The 21491-nt window shown below is 51.8% G+C and overlaps 5 protein-coding genes across 5 annotated transcripts; 1 reads left to right on the top strand and 4 right to left on the bottom strand.

The window, feature by feature from the left end:
• Nucleotides 1-619: 619 nt before the first annotated feature.
• Nucleotides 620-2317, bottom strand: A1O1_04597 (uncharacterized protein; the record flags this gene model as incomplete). Its single annotated transcript, XM_007725489.1, has 1 exon — nt 620-2317. One exon carries the CDS (start codon nt 2315-2317, stop codon nt 620-622), a length of 1698 nt encoding a protein of 565 aa, XP_007723679.1.
• Nucleotides 2318-3083: 766 nt separating this feature from the next.
• A1O1_04598 (uncharacterized protein) lies at nt 3084-6806 on the top strand (the record flags this gene model as incomplete). The annotated part of the gene is made up of 1 exon (XM_007725490.1): nt 3084-6806. One exon carries the CDS (start codon nt 3084-3086, stop codon nt 6804-6806), a length of 3723 nt encoding a protein of 1240 aa, XP_007723680.1.
• A 579-nt stretch (nt 6807-7385) lies between these two features.
• On the bottom strand, nt 7386-8722 carry A1O1_04599 (uncharacterized protein; the record flags this gene model as incomplete). The annotated part of the gene is made up of 2 exons (XM_007725491.1): nt 7386-8612; nt 8660-8722. 2 exons carry the CDS (start codon nt 8720-8722, stop codon nt 7386-7388), a joined length of 1290 nt encoding a protein of 429 aa, XP_007723681.1.
• A 439-nt stretch (nt 8723-9161) lies between these two features.
• On the bottom strand, nt 9162-11905 carry A1O1_04600 (uncharacterized protein; the record flags this gene model as incomplete). The annotated part of the gene is made up of 3 exons (XM_007725492.1): nt 9162-10285; nt 10339-11815; nt 11867-11905. 3 exons carry the CDS (start codon nt 11903-11905, stop codon nt 9162-9164), a joined length of 2640 nt encoding a protein of 879 aa, XP_007723682.1.
• A 1799-nt stretch (nt 11906-13704) lies between these two features.
• Nucleotides 13705-20667, bottom strand: A1O1_04601 (uncharacterized protein; the record flags this gene model as incomplete). The annotated part of the gene is made up of 1 exon (XM_007725493.1): nt 13705-20667. One exon carries the CDS (start codon nt 20665-20667, stop codon nt 13705-13707), a length of 6963 nt encoding a protein of 2320 aa, XP_007723683.1.
• Nucleotides 20668-21491: the final 824 nt, after the last annotated feature.

Consider the following 21491-nt stretch of genomic DNA (forward strand, 5'->3'; position numbering starts at 1 on the left):
CGTCAGGCTTCCAGGTCATGGCACCCAGCTGATGCGCAGGAGTTCCATTATTGTTCTTAGCACGCAAAGGTCTCACAACAAACTCACCCCTTCTTTTGACCACAGTCTGCCAGATCCTCCAGCCAGGATATTACCGCTGCAAAAACCTACCTCACCGCTGTAGGCTTGCACATAGTCAAGATGACTTGGAATAGTCCTCCGATTCACCCCAATATTTTCTATTGGGCCAGTCAAGTGAGCAACAAGGGACACGAGGCAACGATTGGATACAATATTGATAGTGCACAGGTACCTCAGACTCTATCCGGCTGATCAGAGCTGCAGGGGCAATGGAAGATATCAAATGGTGAAGGAATCGCAAATCGCATGTGGTACCTACCTACTGTTTATTCAGATCTTGCTCAGACTCCGAGTCGCTGGTGTACGCTCAAGGACAGGCAACTTTGCCGAACAAAAGGGGTGTTTGAACTCCGACTTTGAAGGCCACTGAGGATGAACATCTGTGTAGAATGGGATAAAAGACTCGCTTACTATGTATGGTGCTCATGCCTCTCATCTCATGCGCTCGTAGTGAACAATATTGTTCAGCTCGAGCAGGCCGATCGGATGTTATTCGCCTTCACGATATAATGTTCCCTGTTCCGCTAAAGTCCTTTCCCTTCATACCTCGGACCCAATGGCTGAATGTCTTGCTATCTTTGCCCTCGAGCAGTATATGCAAGTCTTCACTATCCGGAGGTAGCTGGACTCCATTCCCAGGTTTTGGGTATAAGGCAGCGTGATCGTCGAAGTTGTCGTCATAGCCTTCATCGACTGCGTCAACGTTATTCCGTGTGTCCTTATCCGCAAATGCTGGAGGCTTGGAGACCGGTGTGACATAGGTTGACGTGAATTGAGCTTGCGGGAAGTCCTCCAACTGAGAAGCTGGAACAAGTCGCTTGAAAAGGGGTAGATCAGGGGCCAAATTGGAAGCTTCTAGGAGAAGTGAAACCAAGTCATCCTTGGAAAGCGTGCCAAGGTAGGCCGATTTCTGTGCAGGATCCAGCAAGCGGCCTCCCACACGCGGACCGTCGTACGAAAGAGGTGGAGTGGTAATAGGTGCAGGAGGCAAGGTCTGGACGTTTGTCTTCACCGGTAGTTTCCTTCCCTTCTTTGCACCATGCAAGATTCGGTCGCACGTGGCGCAAAACCATTCGGCCTTGGTGTCCGAGATAGTTTGTTTTGATATATTCGGATCATGACACCGTTGATGCCAGCATTTGTTGCATGCGTCGCAGAAGACGATCACATTACTGGGTGGGCCGTGCCCGCGTTGACAATGCTCGCAAAGAGCAAATTGCTCGCGCCCACGATAAACTCGACGCTTGATCTTGGGGTGAGCCTTGACCGTGGCGGGCGATGCGGAGGTGGATGTGTCGGGGCGAGTCGGCCTTCTCGAAGGGCTAGCACTTGCGGCCATTTCGCTCGCGAGAGGGATCGGCCTCTGGGTGTGTCGACCCGAACGGGTTTGTGTAGTAGTGGGATTGTATTCTTCCGATGACACTCGCGACGGTGTCGTAGCGGTTGTTGATGCCTGCGCATGGGTCAGGGGGCTGTCAAAATTGCCACTCTTGCGCCTCTTGGTCGGAGGTTTCGTAGCCTCGGAAGATGTGCTCGTCCCACCCACCAAGGCTGACTGCGATGAGACATCATCCGAAGTCGTACGCTTCGTAGACCTAGGTCCCCGTTTGATACCGGGTCTGCCTCGGCCAAGACCCTTCCCAGAAACAAGAGAGCCGTTGGGAAGGACATACTGCTTCTTCTGGTCATACGCTGCACTCTGAGTAACGGAGTGTGCTGATGGGGGGTTGGGACTAGCTTGCACATCGACTTGGCTGGCAACTGTAATTGTCGAGTCTTCATTTTCATGAGGCATTGTAATCGTGGAGCGTGGGACAAGACTCACGCCCGACGGCGCGCCGGAGGATTGGAAATCTGGACCACTATCGTTGTGCGAGTCTTGATGGCTTGAATCGGACATTGCGAGCGCATTTTGCGTAGAATCGGATAACTCCGGCGTAGCATCCAGGAGGTCGGCATCGATAGGTTGAGGTGAAGTATGACCGTGAGGAAGAGTGTCATGGAACGAACCCGCTTGAGGTCCGTTGTTGGGGTTCAGTTGCACACGAGACAGTGGAAGCTGGCTCTCATTAGAAGTGCCATGTGTGTCTGCGGGAGGGGCAGATAAACTGCCGGTGTTGAGGCGAAGGTCGTCGATAGGAATGGCGGACCCCGAATGAGATAGATTCGAGCCTCCGCTTGGATCAGCAGCCTCCATATGGAGTGCACACTGCTGGCGAGTGCCCTACTATGTGAGGGGGCTGCAGTGGATGGTTTGAACCTTCAGTCTGCTTGGTGGGCGCAGATGGGTCGCTGATGCTCAACGACCTACACCAGGGCAGAAGCCTCACGCTGTGGGATTCAGACGACAAGGATGGTTAGCACCAATTTGGTGTGCATAGAGAGATCCGCGCGCCCTGTCTTGTACTCTGTAGTGGCTGATAGTCACGCTGCACCGAATTTACCAAGACTGGACATCCAGAGGGACTGAAGACCACTTTACTACAGATACATACTGATCCAAAAGAACCTTGACAACTTCAACTTCAAGCGCGCAGGAGACGCCAGCACGTGATGGAGGTTGTCACGTGCATCGCCTGCACTTTCGTTGCTTCGAAGTACTACTAATCGGCCCAATGTCCGCAACTCATCTGCGACTTTACGCACAAGTCGCGCATCATCTCTCTGTCAAGTCTTATCATCACCATCCCTACACTATGTTTCTACTGTCCTCCGCCGAAATGGCTACTGTTGATTACATGTTGCGAAGATCTGTTCTACGCACAAACTGCGCAAGTATTCAAACGTCCGTACAAAATGAACCTGTTACTCCCTCTCCTTGAGGTTCTCTCCGCTCCTTTTTATTTTCCCTTCATAGCACAGCGCTTGCCTCCTGGCCTTGAACACAAATCAGCCATTTGCGTACTATTATATCCGGTCGGCAGGTCTCCTTGAAGAATCGCGTTACGATCAGACACAAAACCATGGCCTTTACCTCATCATTCTTAGTATCGAATATCCATTGCCCGTCCTGTGTATCCTATGCCCAGGATGTCCTACGTGAAGTACCCTCGATCCAATCGGTTCATGTTTCACTGATCGACCACACCATCCGAGTGAAGCATGAACATGACAAAGCCCGGGAGCTCATCGTCAGGGAGCTGTTGAAGGCAGCATTTGAAGTCCAACATGTCACCACCATCGACACCAATGGCGTCCAGGTTTATGACCACGACGTGTCACCGAGCGATACCGCCTCCTTTGTATCACGGTCGACATGGTTCCAAATTCGTGCTCAGCGCAAACATATCGAAAATTGCAAGGCATGCCAAGAGAAAAGAGCAGGGCAAAGTACACGGAGAAGGTCTTGGGCAGCGCTCATACGCTCTCGACGGCATCGCGACTCTCACAGCAGGCCCAACGAAAGTAGCACCCTCGTATCAGAGGATGCTCTTGCGAATGACCTGCCTGCCTTCAACTTTGACGGTGCTGCTCCTGATGCGAAGGTGAACAAATACGCTGCAACAATTTCTGTCGGTGGTATGACCTGTGCCTCTTGCAGCGGAACGATTTCAAACGAGCTAAGTAAACTTGATTTCGTGGAATCAGTTGACGTCAACCTCATGAGCAACGCTGCGCGAGTGGTTTACAATGCGCCCAAAGAGACTTGCGACAAAATAGTTGAGACTATCGACGACCTAGGCTATGAGGCCACGCTTGAGGATGTCACGAACTTGTCCCGAAAGGATTCTTCAACCAAATCCGCCAAAGAATACAAGATCCTTCTGAGTATTGGGGGCATGACTTGTGGGAGCTGCGTCGGGACAATCACTCGGGGACTAGAAGAATTGCTGTTTGTGCGCTCGGCAGATATTGATCTTGTCGGAAACCGCGGTGTTGTGTATTTTGAGGATGAACATAACCTCGATGCGCTACTGGAAAAGGTGGACGACTTGGGGTACGACTGCGCTGTTGTCAAAGTCGAGGGGTCCTCGTCGTCACCAACTCCGGGAGGAAATGAAAGAGTGGTGCAAATCAAAATCGACGGGATGTACTGTGAGCATTGTCCAGAGAATATCAGGTCCGCGCTGCAGAATGCACTCCCTGCCGCAAAGGCAGACGGTCACCAGGCATACACCATCACTCAGCTGCCCACACTCCAGAACCCCATCGTAACCATCGCATATCGACCTGCGCCTCCCGATGTCACAGTGCGAAGCTTCATCTCCGCTATCAATGCTGCCCATGAAGCTTTCCACGCAAGTGTTTATCATCCGCCGACGTTAGAAGAACGGTCCCGGAGGCTGCAGCACAAGGAACAGAAGCATATCCTCTACCGACTTCTGTTCACTGCCATTGTCGCCATGCCAACCTTCATCATCGGCGTCGTCTACATGAGCCTTGTTCCTAAATCGAATTCCACGAGGCAGTGGTTCGAGGAGCCTATCCTTGCCGGAAATGCGATGCGAATGGAATGGGCGCTATTCTTTCTGACTACGCCGGTCATGTTCTATGGCACCGATCTGTTTCATGTCCGGGCTCTGAAAGAGATCAAATCCATGTGGAGGCCACGGAGCAAAGTTCCCATTCTTCGGCGCTTCTATCGTTTTGGCAGCATGAACCTGCTCATCAGCACGGGTGCGTCAGTAGCATACTTCTCATCTCTGGCAGTCCTGATCATGGATGCCACCACGAAGCGGACGTCCATGGATCATGATAGGTCATCCGACACTTACTTTGACACCGTTACGTTCCTTACTTTTTTCATCCTTATCGGACGCTTTTTGGAAGCATACAGCAAGGCCAAAACGGGCGATGCTGTTGCGATGTTGAGCAACTTACGGCCTTCGGACGCTCTGCTCCTCGAGGACACTCGCTCACAAGACTCCTCTGGAAATATCCCACAACCCAGTATCCGACGCATCCCAGTGGATCAGCTGGAAGTGGGCGACATTGTTCAGATACCACACGGGACGTCGCCACCCACAGATGGTGTCATCGACCAACGAGGTACATTTCTCTTTGACGAGAGCTCACTCACCGGCGAGTCAAAACCGGTGAGAAAGAGCCAAGGTGATGAGGTCTATACGGGGTCTGTGAATGTGTCCGATCCCGTCCGGGTCAAGGTCACTGAGGTCGGTGGCACATCTATGTTGGACCAGATTGTCAACGTTGTACGCGAAGGTCAAGCGAAGAGAGCCCCAGTCGAACGCGTCGCCGATATCATAACAGGCTACTTTGTCCCCGTGATCACATTACTCGCGATCATCACCTGGGTGGTCTGGTTAGGCCTCGGAGAATCAGGCCGGCTTCCAAAAGGATGGCTTGATGTGTCCCAAGGAGGATGGCCATTCTGGTCAGTCGAGTTTGCTGTTGCTGTCTTTGTCGTCGCTTGTCCGTGTGGTGTAGGCCTTGCTGCTCCAACGGCGCTTTTTGTTGGGGGAGGACTTGCTGCCAAACACGGAATTCTGGTCCAAGGGGGTGGTGAAGCGTTCCAGGAAGCATCAAGACTCGACGCCATTGTGTTTGACAAGACCGGCACATTGACCGAAGGTCAGATGCGAGTCACCGAATTTGAATTGCTCCATCGCGACCCGACAGGTGGAGAAGACATGGTCGATGAGCAGGCCATTCTGGCAGTCTCTCGCCTCATGGAGGAGTCGAGCACACATCCAATAGCCAAGGCCATCGCAGAGTACTGTCTTGGGAAATCAGCCACTGTGCCAGTTGAACCAATTGAAGTCAAAGAAATACCAGGACAAGGTATGATGGCCACTTTCAACTTGAAAAACAACTCGACGACCAGACGGTTCCAGGCTGTGCTGGGTAATGAGAAGTTTCTCATGCCAACAAGCCGTCGGGGAACTTCAGAGTCGACGAGCGACGCGTCTATGTTGAAGAGTGAGAAAGAGGCCAACATTGTGATGACCGATGATTTCTTTCTCACTCCTGTTTTACGAAAACACCAGTCATTGGGCCACTCCACAGCTATCTTTGCCATCAGGACGCTGCCGCAAGATGCAGAGAAAGCCGCCGAGCTGAACGTTCCATTTCATCCGCTGGCGCTCTTTGCAATCGCCGATCCTATTCGCGCTGAGGCTCCTAGTGTTCTGGACTCGCTGCGACATGCAAAGCTTGATGTCCACATGTGTACGGGAGACAATCAAACCACCGCTCTCGCTATTGCGGCTCAACTCGGCATCCCTGTCAGTAACGTTCGTGCTGGAGTACTGCCACAGGACAAAGCTGCCTACATCCAAGAGTTGCAAGGCGGAGTGTTCAACAAGACTGGAAAACTCAGCAATGGGCGCCGTGTGATTGCATTTGTGGGCGATGGCACGAACGACACTCCTGCGCTTTCAGCTGCGGACGTTTCGATCGCCCTTTCTTCCGGCTCCGACGTCGCGGTAACGACTGCTTCCTTTATTTTACTCAACTCGGACTTGACAACAATCCTCTCACTGGTCCGGCTCGCCCATCGAGTTTTTCTACGAGTGAAACTCAATTTTGCATGGGCCGCTGTCTACAATCTCTGCCTCGTGCCGGTGGCTGCGGGGGTTTTCTTTCCGATTGGCGCCACGGACGAGCATGGAGGTTGGAGACTTAGTCCCGTCTGGGCAAGTCTGGCAATGGCTGCTAGCAGTGTCAGTGTGGTTATGAGTAGCCTTGCCCTGAAGCTGCCCGAATTGAGATGGGGCAAAGTTTAAGACTACGTGCCGAGCACTGCGTCTTTTCTGCCGCTCAGATGATATGGTTTTACATATGCGACAGTCCATGGTGACACAAATCCCAAGACGTAGTTTAAAACACCAATGGAGATCTTTGCAAGCTGTGAGAATGAGATTGAGCTGGAAGTTCATTCCTTGTTGTTATAGTTTACAGTTTCATATTCTTGGTTTAGACTAAATCAGACAAGAATAGAAGAACCAGCCTTGAAGACGCTTGTTGAGACACTTTTCATACAAGTATCAGTCTGCGATAGGGGTCAGGCGCTGAACGTTCCCATTTCGCATTTGTTGTGTCCGTGTGCTATATGACCATATCTCCATTGGCGGCTGTCTAATATAAATCAGAGTTCGAGGACATTGATTCCAGATTGCCAAATCTATCACTCTGTCCATTGACCGTGGAGCTGGCCGCAACATGTACGTCAGTTCAGGCAACTCTACAGTTCATCTAGTCCACTCTCAACTTCTGAGAAAGTAGTAGAGACCATGTACGATAGTGAAAATATTGTCCGGTAAGGTAATATTGAACATGGATCGTGGTCTATGACCATCCAAGCCTTAGACTCGTTTGTAGGTGCCGCCTCTTGAACTTCGTCTCCTGAAAAGTGCCGAGGAGGCGTGTTCACTCTCCATGCTTGTACCGATGCCAGAGTCTCCTTCAAATGGTCTACCGCGAATCTCCTCCGCCTCCGCAATCTCATCTTCATCATCGGCTGCCTCTCCAGGGCCAATCACTTGTGCCAAGCTATCATCTTCGCCAGTACCTACTCCAGACTCCGGTAGCGGGTTGCGGCTGGAAAAGCTCAGTCCTGGTTGTCCTTTTAGTGTTGGAAAGTGTGTAGCGGTATCAGAGAGATTGGATAACGACAACCCGTGTGTCGAAGACTCGGCGTCATCTTCCATCTTGACTGTGGCAGCCGAAGCAGATTCCGGCTCTGCTTTGATCTGCCCTTGTTGTTTGAGGTTCTGCATTTTTTGGCTCTGCTTCTCGCCGGGTGATATCAATGTCGAGATGGCTGCCCAGGCAAGTGCCATAGTGGCAACACTGACTGTGTAGAATGCGGCAGTAAAAATCATGAAAGCAGTGATACGGTAGTTGTAAATCAAATACCGCAAACCCTGGAATTTGGCCCGGAAAGCCAGTTTGACATCGTACACCTGCAGGACGGTGGTAGATTGAAGTTCCAGTCTCGCATGCGTTGGAATATGACGTGTTCCTCGGGGAAAAGAGAGCTTTTCAAACATGGGCACGACCAAGTGCGAGGCATCCAGATCCCGTAGGTTCAATAGATGCCACGGCAAGTGCAAAAATGTGTGACTTATTGATAGTATGGGCGAGGAATATGGGAGAATGGCGGGGCGGCGAGAATGGTATCGGACATTGTCTGAGGTGATGTTGGTCAACCAGGATGTCACACTGTTTGGGAGGTTCTTTGCATTGACGCCAGGACCAAGCAGTGACAAGTCCAGCATGAAATTCCCGGCCTCAAGGTTGACTGGTGTTCTGGGCATGTTCACGATCAATTCCACATCATATGCTTGCTGCGATACCAACGCCGAAGTGTCCAAGGCCGTGATCGCATAAGGGTACGCGCCATCGATATATTGTAAGTAGAGCTCCCGCTCAAGATTGATCTGAGGGATGTACTTGTAGTAAAATAGTCCGTATGCGGTCGAGGACACAGTGATAAGGATGGTTGACGCGGTCAGGAAAAGAAAGGTACTGAGATAGGCTTTGACAGCGGTGCGGGAGGTCAGGATACGGACAGGCGCGAGAAGCAAAGTCTAGAAGAGGTCAGTCATAGACAAGTAATGGGGTTTGATGCCCTTACCAGTGCACGCTGCAAGAGAGAGTCATACTGCTCGTCGTCAGGGTCGGCGAACTCAGCAGCCATCCTGGAAATCATCTGGCCTGCGCTGGTGTCGAACAAGTGTTGCTCAACAGCAACAGCGCTTCATTTTATACTGCATCTCAGTCATGTCCCATACTCTTGTACAAGATATTCGCACAGAGACAGGACTCTAGAGCTTCAAGATCGATTTGAAAGGCACGGTTTTCAGCCCAACCACGCAAGGATGAGTCTGGACTTCTAAAGGACATAAACATAGTGCTCGCCGCTACCTGGTTATGACGTCAGATGGCCAACAAACCCTGTGAAACCAATTGTTACAACTACGCCATGATCTCCCGTGATCTCGTTCGGATACAATCGAATTATCATTAAATCATACACGGGTTTCACACCATAGAAGAAGGTGCAGAAAGAAAAATGAAACTCCTACAGCCCAATTCGGGTATCATTTTGAAAGACCACCCAAGATCGACACCTTCCCTTAATACCTCACAGGTCTCTCCCATAGAGGCGCCTCCCTCAGTCGATCTTCGTGCCAGACAAGCTTGTTTTTGTCGTCAAGTTCGGCCTGATCATCGGTGCTCTGGATCCCAGCCTCTTTGTTTTCGTGCACCATGAGTGTGCTGACGCCGCACTTGTCTTTCGCGAGCCAAATGACCGGCGATAAGTCGGTGATGGCAGGATGGAGATAGGCCTGTTCGTACTCCTCGGATGTGTATGCGGGGATCAAAGCATCGGATTCGGACTGCGGCACGATCGCCTTGTTGGATTCGTAATACCTATGAGCCAAAGGTTCGATGCGGCGACTCAAAAGGTTGAACGGTGCCTTCTTCGGTGGTGCGGGCGCATCGGTCTCGGATTTGTTACCGTCGGGCACAGAATCTCCACGAATTGACATGCCTGCTTCAAGGTGCTCCTGCTTCAACTCGTGCTCGTCAAGTGTCTGATCCTTCACCGTGGTACTGTACTTGTTGCCGGACAGCAACTCTACCGGCAGATGCTGCTCCATGGGTGCCAGCGCGCGATCAAACAGAATCTGTGCCACAATCATCGCAACCACGAATACTATCATGATGGCCAAAGGCCCTGCACTGCTAGCGCTCTTGCTGCAGCCAATCGCAAAGAGACCGACGAGGCACAATGCACCCAGATACACACCGGTCAACAGGTGCTTCAGTGCCTTGGCATAAGCCTCGCCTTTCATGTCGGTCTTGTTGCCGAGGACAAAGAGAAAGTTGTACCTGAACATCAGGTAGAGGAGGCAAAACCCGATCGTGGCGAATCCAAGGATCAGAGGCGAGATGCAGGAATATGTCAGGGCAATAACTCCCAGAAGTGTGAACTTTGGGTAGGATGACCCCCAACCCAATCCCGCGATGTTGATGTACCGATTGTACTTCTTGCGAGGAGTCTTATCCAGGATTTTGCCCAACATGGTGTACATCAGCAACGGTACAATGTTGAGCAGCTGAAGAGCAGCCTGCATGAGACCAAACAGGATAAAGTAACTGATATAGAAGTTAGACGCCTTTGGCAGGTTGGTTGCGAGCAAGGTGGGAGCCGAGCTGGGATTCTGGACAATCTGAGAGGCAACAGCCGCCGCGCCTATATCTTGTTAGCTGGTAATGTTTTGTATTGATACATATTGGTGCACTGACCTGAAGTGAAAGTGGTCACCAGAAACACTTGAACCACTTGGAAGGCGAAATACCACGACTGTGTTTTGAGCTCGACAGCCGATAGAGTCGGCTCGCCCGCAAGTTTGGCCAGGAAGCCACAGAAGATCGGGACAAGGGCCATCAGAACCGCCAGCAGCACGACCGGCAGAAGACCGGTGATGACTCCCAGAATCACTTTCGGCACATCATTGATAAAACTCAGGAAGGAGACTTTGTTGGTCAGATAGTTGATGTTCGACAGAGCTCCAACGAATGCGACAGGTATGGTCCAGAACAGAATCATCAACCAGATGACCACTGTTGCCAGGAAAAGCTTGGATTTGCGTGAAGTGTAGCTGACACTCAAGTTCTTCCAAACGACTTCTTCGGGTTGCACCCCGATGTAGCGCGGGGCGAACTTGGTCTTGGACTCCAGAGCCACCGACTGGAAAGCATGATGAGCAGCCGACTGAGTCGAGAACTCGATGAACGCTGCAGGTAGTTTGGTGTGCTTCAGATCCAGGTGCTCGTTCTGCTGTTGCTGGACAAATCGATTGAGTTCGGTGAGTGTCCCACGCGACCAGTTGATGGTGTCAACTTTCTTCCAGATCTGTGGCTTCAATCTATGGGAGGGTCGCTTTTTGGTGTCAAGCCACTGTAGAGGGTCCTCCTCAGCGGCTGTCGATTCGGTGGACTTGTTCTTCGTGGCCTTCAACCGACGGGCATTGGCATCTTTGATGACCTTCATCTCGGCATTTTCCAGCTTCAATGCAGCTTTACGACGGTTCTTGACATCCTTCTCCAACGTCTTACAGTCGGTCGCCATCCAGATCTTCCGCACACTGGAACCGAGGAGTTCACGCAGGGCACCTTCGGCCATGTACTCGTGGGGCAAGCCCATGAGCAAAATCGTCCGGGACGAGAGACGCTGAGCATGCGCCGCGGAGAGGAAATACGCCCGTCGCAGACCAATGAAATTGAGTCTCTCCCGGGCCACAAGCAGAAATACAAAGCCCAGGTAAACGCAGGCCACCAACGCGTGCGCGTAATATCGGTTTGGATCATTGACATTACTCATGCTGAGCAGATCGAGTTGTTTTTGACCACCACCGCCCGTGGCATTGACTGGGAAGAGGACGGGCCATGTGATGCAACAACCGACAAAGCTGATGAAGATGAGGAGCTTGAAGAAACGCAGCCAGAGATAGCCATCTAGTGAGTTGTGGCGGAGGACGTGAGAGTCAGGGAGAGTTGAATAGTTTCTCAGAAGACCAAAGAAGCCGGTGTCTGTGCGTGGAGTTCGTGCATCCTCATCCACGAGTCTCTCATCGGTCCTGGGTCGGTATACTCGCGAATAACGGGTGCGGACGAAGAGAAAGACCGTGAATGCGATGACCGCGATAACGAAGGTAGGAACAAGGGTTGAAATTATGCCGGAAAGGGAGTTGGAGCCGCTGTTGCGATTACTGCCCTGGGACTGGTTTCGATGTTAGATGATACACTGAGCGGAATCTTGACTGATACTGACCTGTCGAGGGTACAAGACGTGCGTGAGAGTTGGCTCCATTTTCGACTCCAGTCCCTGGCAGGGAGAGACCAGAAAGTGAGTATGTAGTCCTCGGGGACGTGGTACTGAGTAGATGAGGAGGGGAGACGCCAATGAGAGAGAAAGGTGGTAAGCGAGGAAATTTGATCCTGGGTGATAACTGAAGAGGTCAAGCGGAATGTTGTGAATAAGAGGCTTTTCCCGTTCGTCTCGCCCTGGACATATAGGTCGCAGGGAGGGTGAAGTTGGTGTGTCACCGCGATGGCTGTGGGTATGACGAAAGTTGGCAAGCGAGGCCAGACCTGCCTTCAAACTTGAACTTTGAGCCCACAAATGCAGTGTTGCTATTGCGACTGGTTGGACCAGGAGGAGGCATGTACTGGGGTATGTCGATAGACGTCGCAGTGATGCGCAGCGGGATCTCGCATTGGCATTTGGAATGGAGCCGCAGACGGACGACGTGGTAGGTGGGAGATGGGACCAAGGGCCGTGGGAAGTGCCACAGTTCAGCTGAAAGACGGTGCTGGTGATATCACTTTCCGCGACAGGGAGGCAGTGAAGCCAATAACAATGAGGCCAAGTGATGTCACTCTTCTTGTCATTTAAAAGTGGTGGCGCGCGGACAGCAGGCGCGTGGGTCTGGAGGGAGCGATTGCCAAAGTACCTACAAGAGTCCTACAGAGTAAACCCAGCATGTGGCTGAGCCACCTGCAATGGGTATCTTACTAGTACTACGGACCCCGACATCATCACTAGCCACAGTTGTCGTGACAGTGATTCTCCTTCCCTCCCTGTATCCCTGCAAAGTCCTTCGATCCATGCATCGCTAGGAAATTGGGCTGAATCAACAAATCGACACCTCAGTGCTATCATCGAAGCAAATTAGTTTTCAGCTTGCTTGTTGTGCGACTTGCCTACCAAAACTTGATATTCTGCTACGCTGGTACCACCTACAACTCTGGTGTCACGCTTCTCTCCTCTCCTGAACTCGAGTCTTCCAGCGGTATCACCTCTTTCATCGTTGCTGTACGACAGAGTCTGTCATTTGGTCACTGTGTCTGATGTACTTGAAGTCACTCTCTTGACATTTCTCATTCGCGCACTTCATAGTACCTGCATCCATACATACGGGTAAAGAGCGGGAACCTTCTTTCCAGCGTGGTTGAATATCAGGTCAAACTGGTGAGGCAGATCTGGAGGTAGAAACACAAAGAGGCATGACTCTGTTTTGATTCAGAAGTGGTCTATGATACACAAAACGTTTGGCCCGGCTACATGGAGAACCAGGGAGGGCAGCATTCTCGCCAGCCCTGCCAGTGCTCCATCCACCCCGGCCACCCCTGCTTCTGCCCCCTTTGCACATAGAGATGGCCATCTAACCAGGTCCAGCATTAAAAATAATCTTCACTTTTTCTTTCGCAAGCCGCGCTGTCATCCGTCAAAACTCCAATCGTCCCTCATGCATTGAATATGTCCATGTCCGTATCATCCACCCTGCTCCCATATAAAGGCCGTGAGTTTGAACCTTCCATGTCATTCCACACCAGCCACGTAGTCGTCGCTCTCCCATCTGCACAGGCAGCGAAGGTGACGATGCCATCGACGCGCACCCAACATCAGACCGGGAGAAACATGTGTACAAGAAAGAGATATTTCAACCCAATGCAAGGATGGGAACCACCAGCTCCCATCTTCATCTTGCTGAACCAGACGGTATAACATGTTGAACCCATGAACTGGTTTCGAAGAAGGCTTCGGTGACACGGAAGTCTGCGCTTCCCGATCCACAAGGGACCTGCTGTAACTCCGCCGAGCTTCGCTCAATGAGACGTCCTCATGGCCTGTTGGAGACGTTGCTGTACGTTCGAGTCGGGCGCGACCGTATCCCAGAATCCGTACGCTGCATTCTGCTGCAATTCCAGGAAAAGGATCGTCATGCCCCAGACGTGGGGACGAGCAACCGCGAGCCGTTCATACACAATTCGAGAGATCTGTTCCCGAAATTCCCGCTGCTGCTCATCGATGCCTCCCGAACCCCACAAATGAAGCATAAGTTTACAGAAGAAGTCCGTGTGTGAGTTCGGATATCGTATCTGGTCCGCGATGGCGTTAAAGAGCTTGTACCGGTTCTCAAATGACAAAGTGCTGGCAAGCTTGTGCAGGAAGACCACCGGCATGGAACTGGACTCGAACCGGCCGGGGGAAGAGTTGAGTGCTTCCTGGCCAACAAATGGCACCAGAGCGTTGATAACTTCGACGCTCTTGTTTGGAGCAAGGGTGGAGGCTACAAGAAGTTCGTCTTGCAAAACCGCCCCAATTTGTTGCAAGGCAACCTCGACTTCGGTTGTCTTCTGGAGAACTTCGACAATGGTGTCTCTCAACTGTTCGCTTTGAAGCGGGCCATCAAAATCATGCGCCAAAGTTGGGTGTCTCTTCATCTCATCCAAGCGTTCGATCTTAAGCCCAGGTGTCATAGGGTCGGGGAGATCGTGATACGCCGATGGTTTGGCCGTCAAGATCAAATTTCTGAGCTGAGGGATTCGGTAGGAGATCCGTGAACAGAAATACGAATGGTTCTCGCAAAGAAACTCGGGATAATCGTGAAGCAAGACCAGGACGTTTCTCAGTGTGCCCTTGTACAAGTCAAGGTTCAACAAATCAAGACCGGGTGCGTTGGACAGTTCTGAAATGTAGAGGAGCATCAGGCCGACGAGCTCTCGGTAGGCGTCCCAACCTGGGTGATTGTTTGGTCTCAGCATGCCGGAGACGAACACACGATGCACAATGAGACTGTACCACCCATAGGTGAAGCTAGGGAACCATGACGGCTGCAGCGTCTTGAAGCATTTGGCGAATGCAAGCATCAGATCCGTGTGATCAGCAGTGTCACCAAGCCGGGCGGCCGAATACTCATAGAGCATATTGGCGAAAAGCCGGCTGAAGAGTCTCTGATGGAACCCCACGCCGCGCATGTTCTGGTGGTGATTCAAGATGAGAACGAGGATTGTCAGGATAGTCTCCAAGTAGGGTGCTTTGCTTGGTTGGACTGCGCCATTGGTTTCCCCTTGATATTTGACCAGCATGATAAGCAGGCGAGCAAGAGCATCTGCGTGAGAGAAGGCAACATCGACACTGCCGCGAACACTCTGCGCCTCCCGGTCATAGCACTCAATGCATGCATCCACGCACAGCCTCAAGAACTCGGTTAGATCTTCGGTGCCGTTGATGGTCTGGTCCTTATGCAGTGCTCTGATGAAGGCGGCACAAGTGCTTTCGTTGACGCTGATGTTCTCGAAAGTGCACACCCATTCGTCAAAGAGGTATCGCATTTGTTCCTGTTTCGCCTTGGCCTTGTCGGTGACCTCAACACTGACGAGCTGAGGAATGCCATGGGCGCTCAACTTTTGACTGAGTTCCGAGGCCAGGGCAAGGTCCGGCTCTTCCTTCAGCCACGCAGACATGGCAATCAGACTATTGGCAAAATCAGCCCGCAGAGCTGTTGGCTCGTCGGTGAAAAGGGTCTGATCCAGTATGTCTGCAAGTACCTGGAGTCCGTGTGCGTTCCTGGTCATCAGCATAGAAGCGATGGCAATGTCCACTCTGGCAAACTCCATCAGACCGACCGTGACCAGCGCCACCACCACGTTGGAACTGCCCAGCAACAAATCCTCGTTTGCACTCATCCACCTCAAAACGTCCCGGATGATTAGCTCGGACAATTGGCAGAGTTTTGAGAGTAAAAACGCCAAAACTTCTGCTTCAAGAGACCCTTGGGGAGGCTTTGTCACAAATATGCTGCAAATCTTCTCGGCGATCTGCCTGGCCAAGAGGTCGGCCGCAGGACGTGTGGAGGACGTGAGGACAATGAGGATCTGCCTGAAATCCTGAAAGATAGAGCTGTTCTTCTCCAGGTCTTTGAGACGCATGGCCTGGGATGCCCGCGCCGCTTTCTGGATATCCTCGATAAGGATAGAGATCCGTTCATGGGGTGGGAGAGTCTCCGCAAACCCATTGACCCTGGGTTGCTGCATCGCCGTCAGCATCCGATTTTCCTGCTGGATCAGTGGACTCTGATGTGGAAGTGAGGGCTGTTCCGCAGGGGTGGAGAGGTTCGGCATCGTAAGTGGCTCTTGTAGAATGTCCGGTAGCTGGCGTCCAGAGGGATCAATTGCGACGTTGGGAACATGATTTGAGTTCATTCCATGAACACGACGGTCGAATTCCTCGTAGACTGCTCGTTGTGCATCATTCAAGCCACCAACAGTCTGCTTGTACGGTTCTGGAATCCATGCAGACCAACGATTAATACCTGTTGGAATGAACTCTCTGTGTCCTCCTTCGGCACTGAAACGTCGACGTTCTTCGAGTTCGGCCTCAATGGCCCGTTCAATCTCTGGAATGGCATGCTGTTCGGCGGCCTGTTCAATGAAAGAGCACGCAATGTCCAAGTTGTCATTGACGCACATCAAGATGGCGCCTTCTGGTAGTAGATGTTCTGGCAGGTCATCTTGCACCGGCCGGCGAATGTAGTTGGAAATGCTCAGTCGAAGTGGCTCTTTGCATGTCACAAGGGCAAGGCTGCCTGCCAAAGACTTGACCATCTGTACCGCCGCGGTCCGATACTTCTCCGGGTCGGGCTCAAGAGCATAATCTTTCGCCACCAGCTCTTTGGTCGATATTGAAGCAATTGTGATCGATCGTTCCACGACAGGGGCTATGATTTCCTGGATGGCTTGGTCAAAAGCGCGGTAAATGATGTTCTTCACCATTGCTTGATCTGCTGGGGAGCCGGACGCTGGGGGGTACTTGAGCACATCCTCAAGATTCGGTAGCGCTGCCATGATCTCCGGGGCAGTAAGACGCTCACGAGCACCTCGACTCATTGCACCATTCAGAGACAGATCATCGAAATTCTCCAGGCCATCTGGTAGTGCTGACACGTTCGTGAGTTCATCGTCCGTCTGAGGTCGGTCCCGGATGATTGTTGCAGGTTCAAGCTTCTTGAAATCAAGCTTGAGATCCTTGCAGAGAACCTCGATTTCGAATTTCAGATTAAGCTTGAGCTCGGCAAAGTGGTACAACTCGACCAAGACATGAATGATCTCCATCAGCCAAGGATTGGGAGGTCTAAACACCATAGAATTGGCACCTTGGGCGAGGACTTTGCAGGTAAAGGGGATGACGAGTATCAGTCTCTGGGTTTCGTAGCCTTCCACAAGCAGGTCGACAAAGTAGATGTTTCTGTGTTTGATGGGCTTGTCTTGCGCCAGGGTGAGGGACCCAAGCCAGCCACCAAGGTTCTTGAGATGACCTCTTTCTGTGGCAGAGTTGATGGTCGACTCTGAACTCATCAGCTTGACAATGCTAACGTACGTCTCCCGTGTGATCTCGGACATGAGGAGATTGTCATTGAGCATGTTGGCGAACTGGTAGTACATCTCCTGATTGTTTGGCTCAAGTCGGGCACGCTGCTCCACCAGATATGAAGCGAACCACTGATAGTGCTCCGGGGAGAAAGACTCCTTCAGATCGGCTAGCTTGCTGGCCATGTTATCCTTCGAGAGGTTGTTGATGACGAAAAGAATCTTCTCTTGCACCTTCTGATCTGGATCTCTGAAGCGAGCACCGGGAGGAGGCGGGTCGGCATGTAAGGCTCGGAATCCGCGGCCTACATCTGTCTTCGCGTTTTCTTCTCCATTTGCTATCAAAGCGTTTCGAATTCCGTTTGTACCAAGACCGTTGCCGGCGGCTTGCTGAGCACGGAGGCCTTCTTCTGCACGTTGCAAAATTTCCGGATGTTGAAGAGAGGGTTCTTGCAACAAAAGGCTGCAGAGTCCTGGCCACTCCGCTAGTTGATCGCTAATCTGAAGCAGGGCCTCGACGCCGAAGCGGTGCATCAGGCTATCTGGCTCGTGTTCACGAACGGCTCGGAGTATCAGGGCGAGGCCGAAATCCCGGGGGATCGAGGGCAACAGTTTGTACTTGATGATGCTGCCGAAGAGGAGGGCTGTCTTCTCCAGGGCATCTTCTGGATACTCGTTGTAGCATACGTACTCGTCAAAGAGGCCGTGGACGATGCAGCAGAAAAGATCTTGTTGATCCGGATCTCTGGAGGTCTTGAATCGGCGCATTTCGTTTATCATGTCGCGAATTGACAGTTCGGAGCGATACATGCGACCAAACAATTCTGACATTTGCTTGTCGATTGCCTCGGGAAGTTTGTTGCCCTTTTCTTCACTGCTCTTCTCCAGGATATCGTCAAACCCAGCGCCGTAGTTCATCAATCGCGGATAAGTTTGCAAACAAGTCGTCTGCGCAGCCTCCACAAGCTCGCGATTGTCTAGATGATCCTCGAGTTTCTCGAGCAGAGTATGCACAGTCCGTAGACTGAGGGGTATGGACTGTGGAGTAGTTTCGCCACGCTGGACACGGAACTCGTCGTCTGCTTTTATGCGCAGGTATTTGCAAAGAATCATGCCCAAGTTGGACTGCCCGTCACCAGCCTCGGAGATATATCTGTCCAAGTCGAAGCCTGGTTGAACCTTATGCCGGATACAGGCAAGGTCAAGGGCCAAAGGGTTCGACCAGTGCTTGAGGAAGTCTTCGGTCCAGCCGAACTCTTCGGCGCGCTCATACACCACTTCTGTCTGCCGTGGGTCGAGCTGGAAGACCAGGTGACAGAGGTCAAAGAGAAACTGGGGATTTTGCGCCGCAATGGTCTCTAGGACGGTATGGGATTCTGGCCGCTGTTTCTCCAAAAACAAGCCAAAACACTCGGCAATGAATTTTTCTTGATCTGGAACCCATGGTTTCGCGCCAATGCGGGAGAGGAATAACAGGAAAACAGCGGCATGGCTCTGGTAAACATCGTTCAGAATGTCGAGCCGATCTTCGCCGTCGGGTGTTGCGTTTGGTCCTAGCACGACGTCAAAGATGGCCTGGCAAGCATCCGCGGACGCATACGGGCCCTCAAGTTCGGCCTCGAGCTGTCTTCTGATGTCAGCTGGCGGATTCGGCACATCGTCGAGTGATAAGCTCTGCCGGAAGCCCGGTATCTTGGATGGTTGAATGTCCTTGGGCGAAGCAGCGAGGAATCCGCCAAGAAACGAGATCTGAGTGTCTGGGTTCTGCCAGCGTCCTCCCCAGAGTTTCTGGATGTCAAATTGCGGACGCTCCGAGGCGACTTGGAGGAGCGCATTGAACAGTCCTGGAAACAGGTCTCTTCGTAATCTTAGGTCTGCAATGTCGAAACCTTGGATGATTGAGTTCCAATCTAGCTGTGTGGTCTGAAGAGCAGCAACAAAATTGCTCACGTCATGCTGTCGATTGTAAGAGAATACAAGGAACAGCAAGGCATTCGCGACCTCGGCTTCGGTAATGGTCGTCGGATTGAACGAACTCAGGAAGTCGTGGGCAGCCTGCTTGGAGATCGTCGACTTGGGCCCATGCCGTTGCAGCCCACGTGCTAGCTCGCGGGCTTCACTCGTGATGCGTAAGAGTTGGGAGGACGTAACGGGAGCTGAGAGCTGTTCAGGTTTCAAACCAGCATAGCGAGTAGACAACGCCGTCCACAGGTCGATCTTTTGCTGTTGCGACCGGGTCCCGGCAGCCAAGGCATAGTATTCAATGACCGCGCAGATATTCTCAGGACAATATGCCTGAGCATTCCCACGGCTGTCTGCCAGCGTACGAAGAGAGTCCTGGCCAAAGCGCGTCAGAAAATCCTCCGCCTTGGTTCTCAGATCACTGCGCGAACACTTGGTGAACGCGATAGCTAAGATGACTTGAGGCAGACCGTCGGCGAAAAAGTGCTGCAAGAAAGTGACCAAGTCAAAATCTCGAAACAAATCCTCCTTCGATGTGTCTACCGCCTCTGCAATCTTGTAAGCTTGTTCTGGATCCCAAAGTACTTTTTCCAACTCTTGCCGCAGAAGCTTGTAGCTCCCCTGGTCCAAGTCCTTGGCACCAGTGAAGATGGCGGCGGCGTTTAGGATGACAGTACGCCGGAAAAATTGTGCAAAGACCTCCATGCCGTTCGAGTCAAGGAGTCTTCTAATCTTCTCAGCCTTACTGTTCCACTTTGCCTGTCCCTCTCTTTCACTGATTGTATCAAGCAAGAGGAGGATCTGAGTCGCGGAGATCTTGGAGAGTGAGGAGGGAGCAGTCGCAGAAGCACCGAGGTGGGAGGAAATACTAGGAGGGCGCTCAAAGTTGAGGCTTGTGGGTGAGCCGACTCCGGGACTTGTCAAAGAAGGTGAATATGCACCACTCCTACTGAAGACTCCTCCACCTCCGGCCCCAGGGCCCGCTTGCGATGATGTGCCAGCAGCACCTGTGGCTGATGCTTGGGACGGTGTGATTGCCCTTGATCTGGGGGATGTGACAGAACGAGGTTGATAGGCTTGCGGTTGAGGGGCGCCAGCTTGAAGCGTGGTGATGGGCGAATTCGAATGTGAGGAGCTGGGTGGTGTCCCTCGCCGCGATCCAAAGCGAGGTTGAGAACTGGCAAGAAGAGGAGGGAAGTTGATCGAGGATGGAGAGGCTGATGATGTGTAAGGTTCGGATTCACTGAGCGTGTGTTCTCTGCGCGTCCCTGCAGTTGAATTCGAGGTCAGGTTTGAGGTCGCAAGGGGGGTGAGTCCACGCCTGCTACTGAAGGCGGATGGATTCTGTCCCCAAGGTGACTGAGCTGGTTTCGGCGGTTTGGGCTGAGGCTGTTTATCCGAAGACGAAGCAATTGAGGAATGCCACTGCGCGAAGGAGGAGGGGTTACCGAAGCTCATGGGAAGCGATCATAACTTTAGGGAAGGCAGGTCTTGTTGTTCGTGATCGTCGTGTTGGACCGCGCGGCTGGGATCACGTTGAATGATGCGAGTCCAGAGACAGCACGGGAGGTGACGCGTGAGAAGGGCAGTTTGCAATTGATGGAATATGAGATGTAGGAACAAACGAGAAGTGAACGAGTTGACAACCCACCCTCTGATCTGTACAAAGTTGAGTAAAGGCGATTTCAGGTGAAGTATGGCTTGGCATTGGTCACGTGCTTCAAGCTACTGCAGTGTACTACTAGTAGTAACAGCAGTAGGTACCTAGGTACCTTAGGTAAGCTTCTCAGGTACCAGCACCCCCCCGACATTATTCTCCGGGCAGTCAAAATATGACACGCCAAATTTACCTAGGAAGTAGAATTCTTTCCACGATTATAGAACAAGGAATAGGTATTATGATCTAATATTCTAGTATAGTACTCTTCTATACTTAGAGAGTATATATACCGACTATTAGAAGTCGTAGTCTATATTTGAAAGTGTAGGAGTAGAAAGAGCAAGTTCGGTCCCTATAAATATTCTGTATAACGGCCGCCTACTGCGCGGTCTGACCAAATATCCTGTCCGGAGAATAATGTCACCCACCGTGCCCGCATCCAGGTACATGTACATAAATAAGAGACTTATCATTCCTATTACGGTTTGCCTGCAGCATCTTAAAAGCTTTGTAAGAAGAACAAGCCTGGTCCTATGTAGAAGTAGAGTTTCTGCTCCTTGGGACAAAAATATTACTTGTACGTAAGTATCGAAAGCCAGTCAACCTTGCAAGACTACCTCGG

The sequence above is a fragment of the Capronia coronata genome (assembly GCF_000585585.1).
Source record: "Capronia coronata CBS 617.96 chromosome Unknown acBCG-supercont1.4, whole genome shotgun sequence".
In the NCBI taxonomy this organism is placed as follows: domain Eukaryota; kingdom Fungi; phylum Ascomycota; class Eurotiomycetes; order Chaetothyriales; family Herpotrichiellaceae; genus Capronia; species Capronia coronata.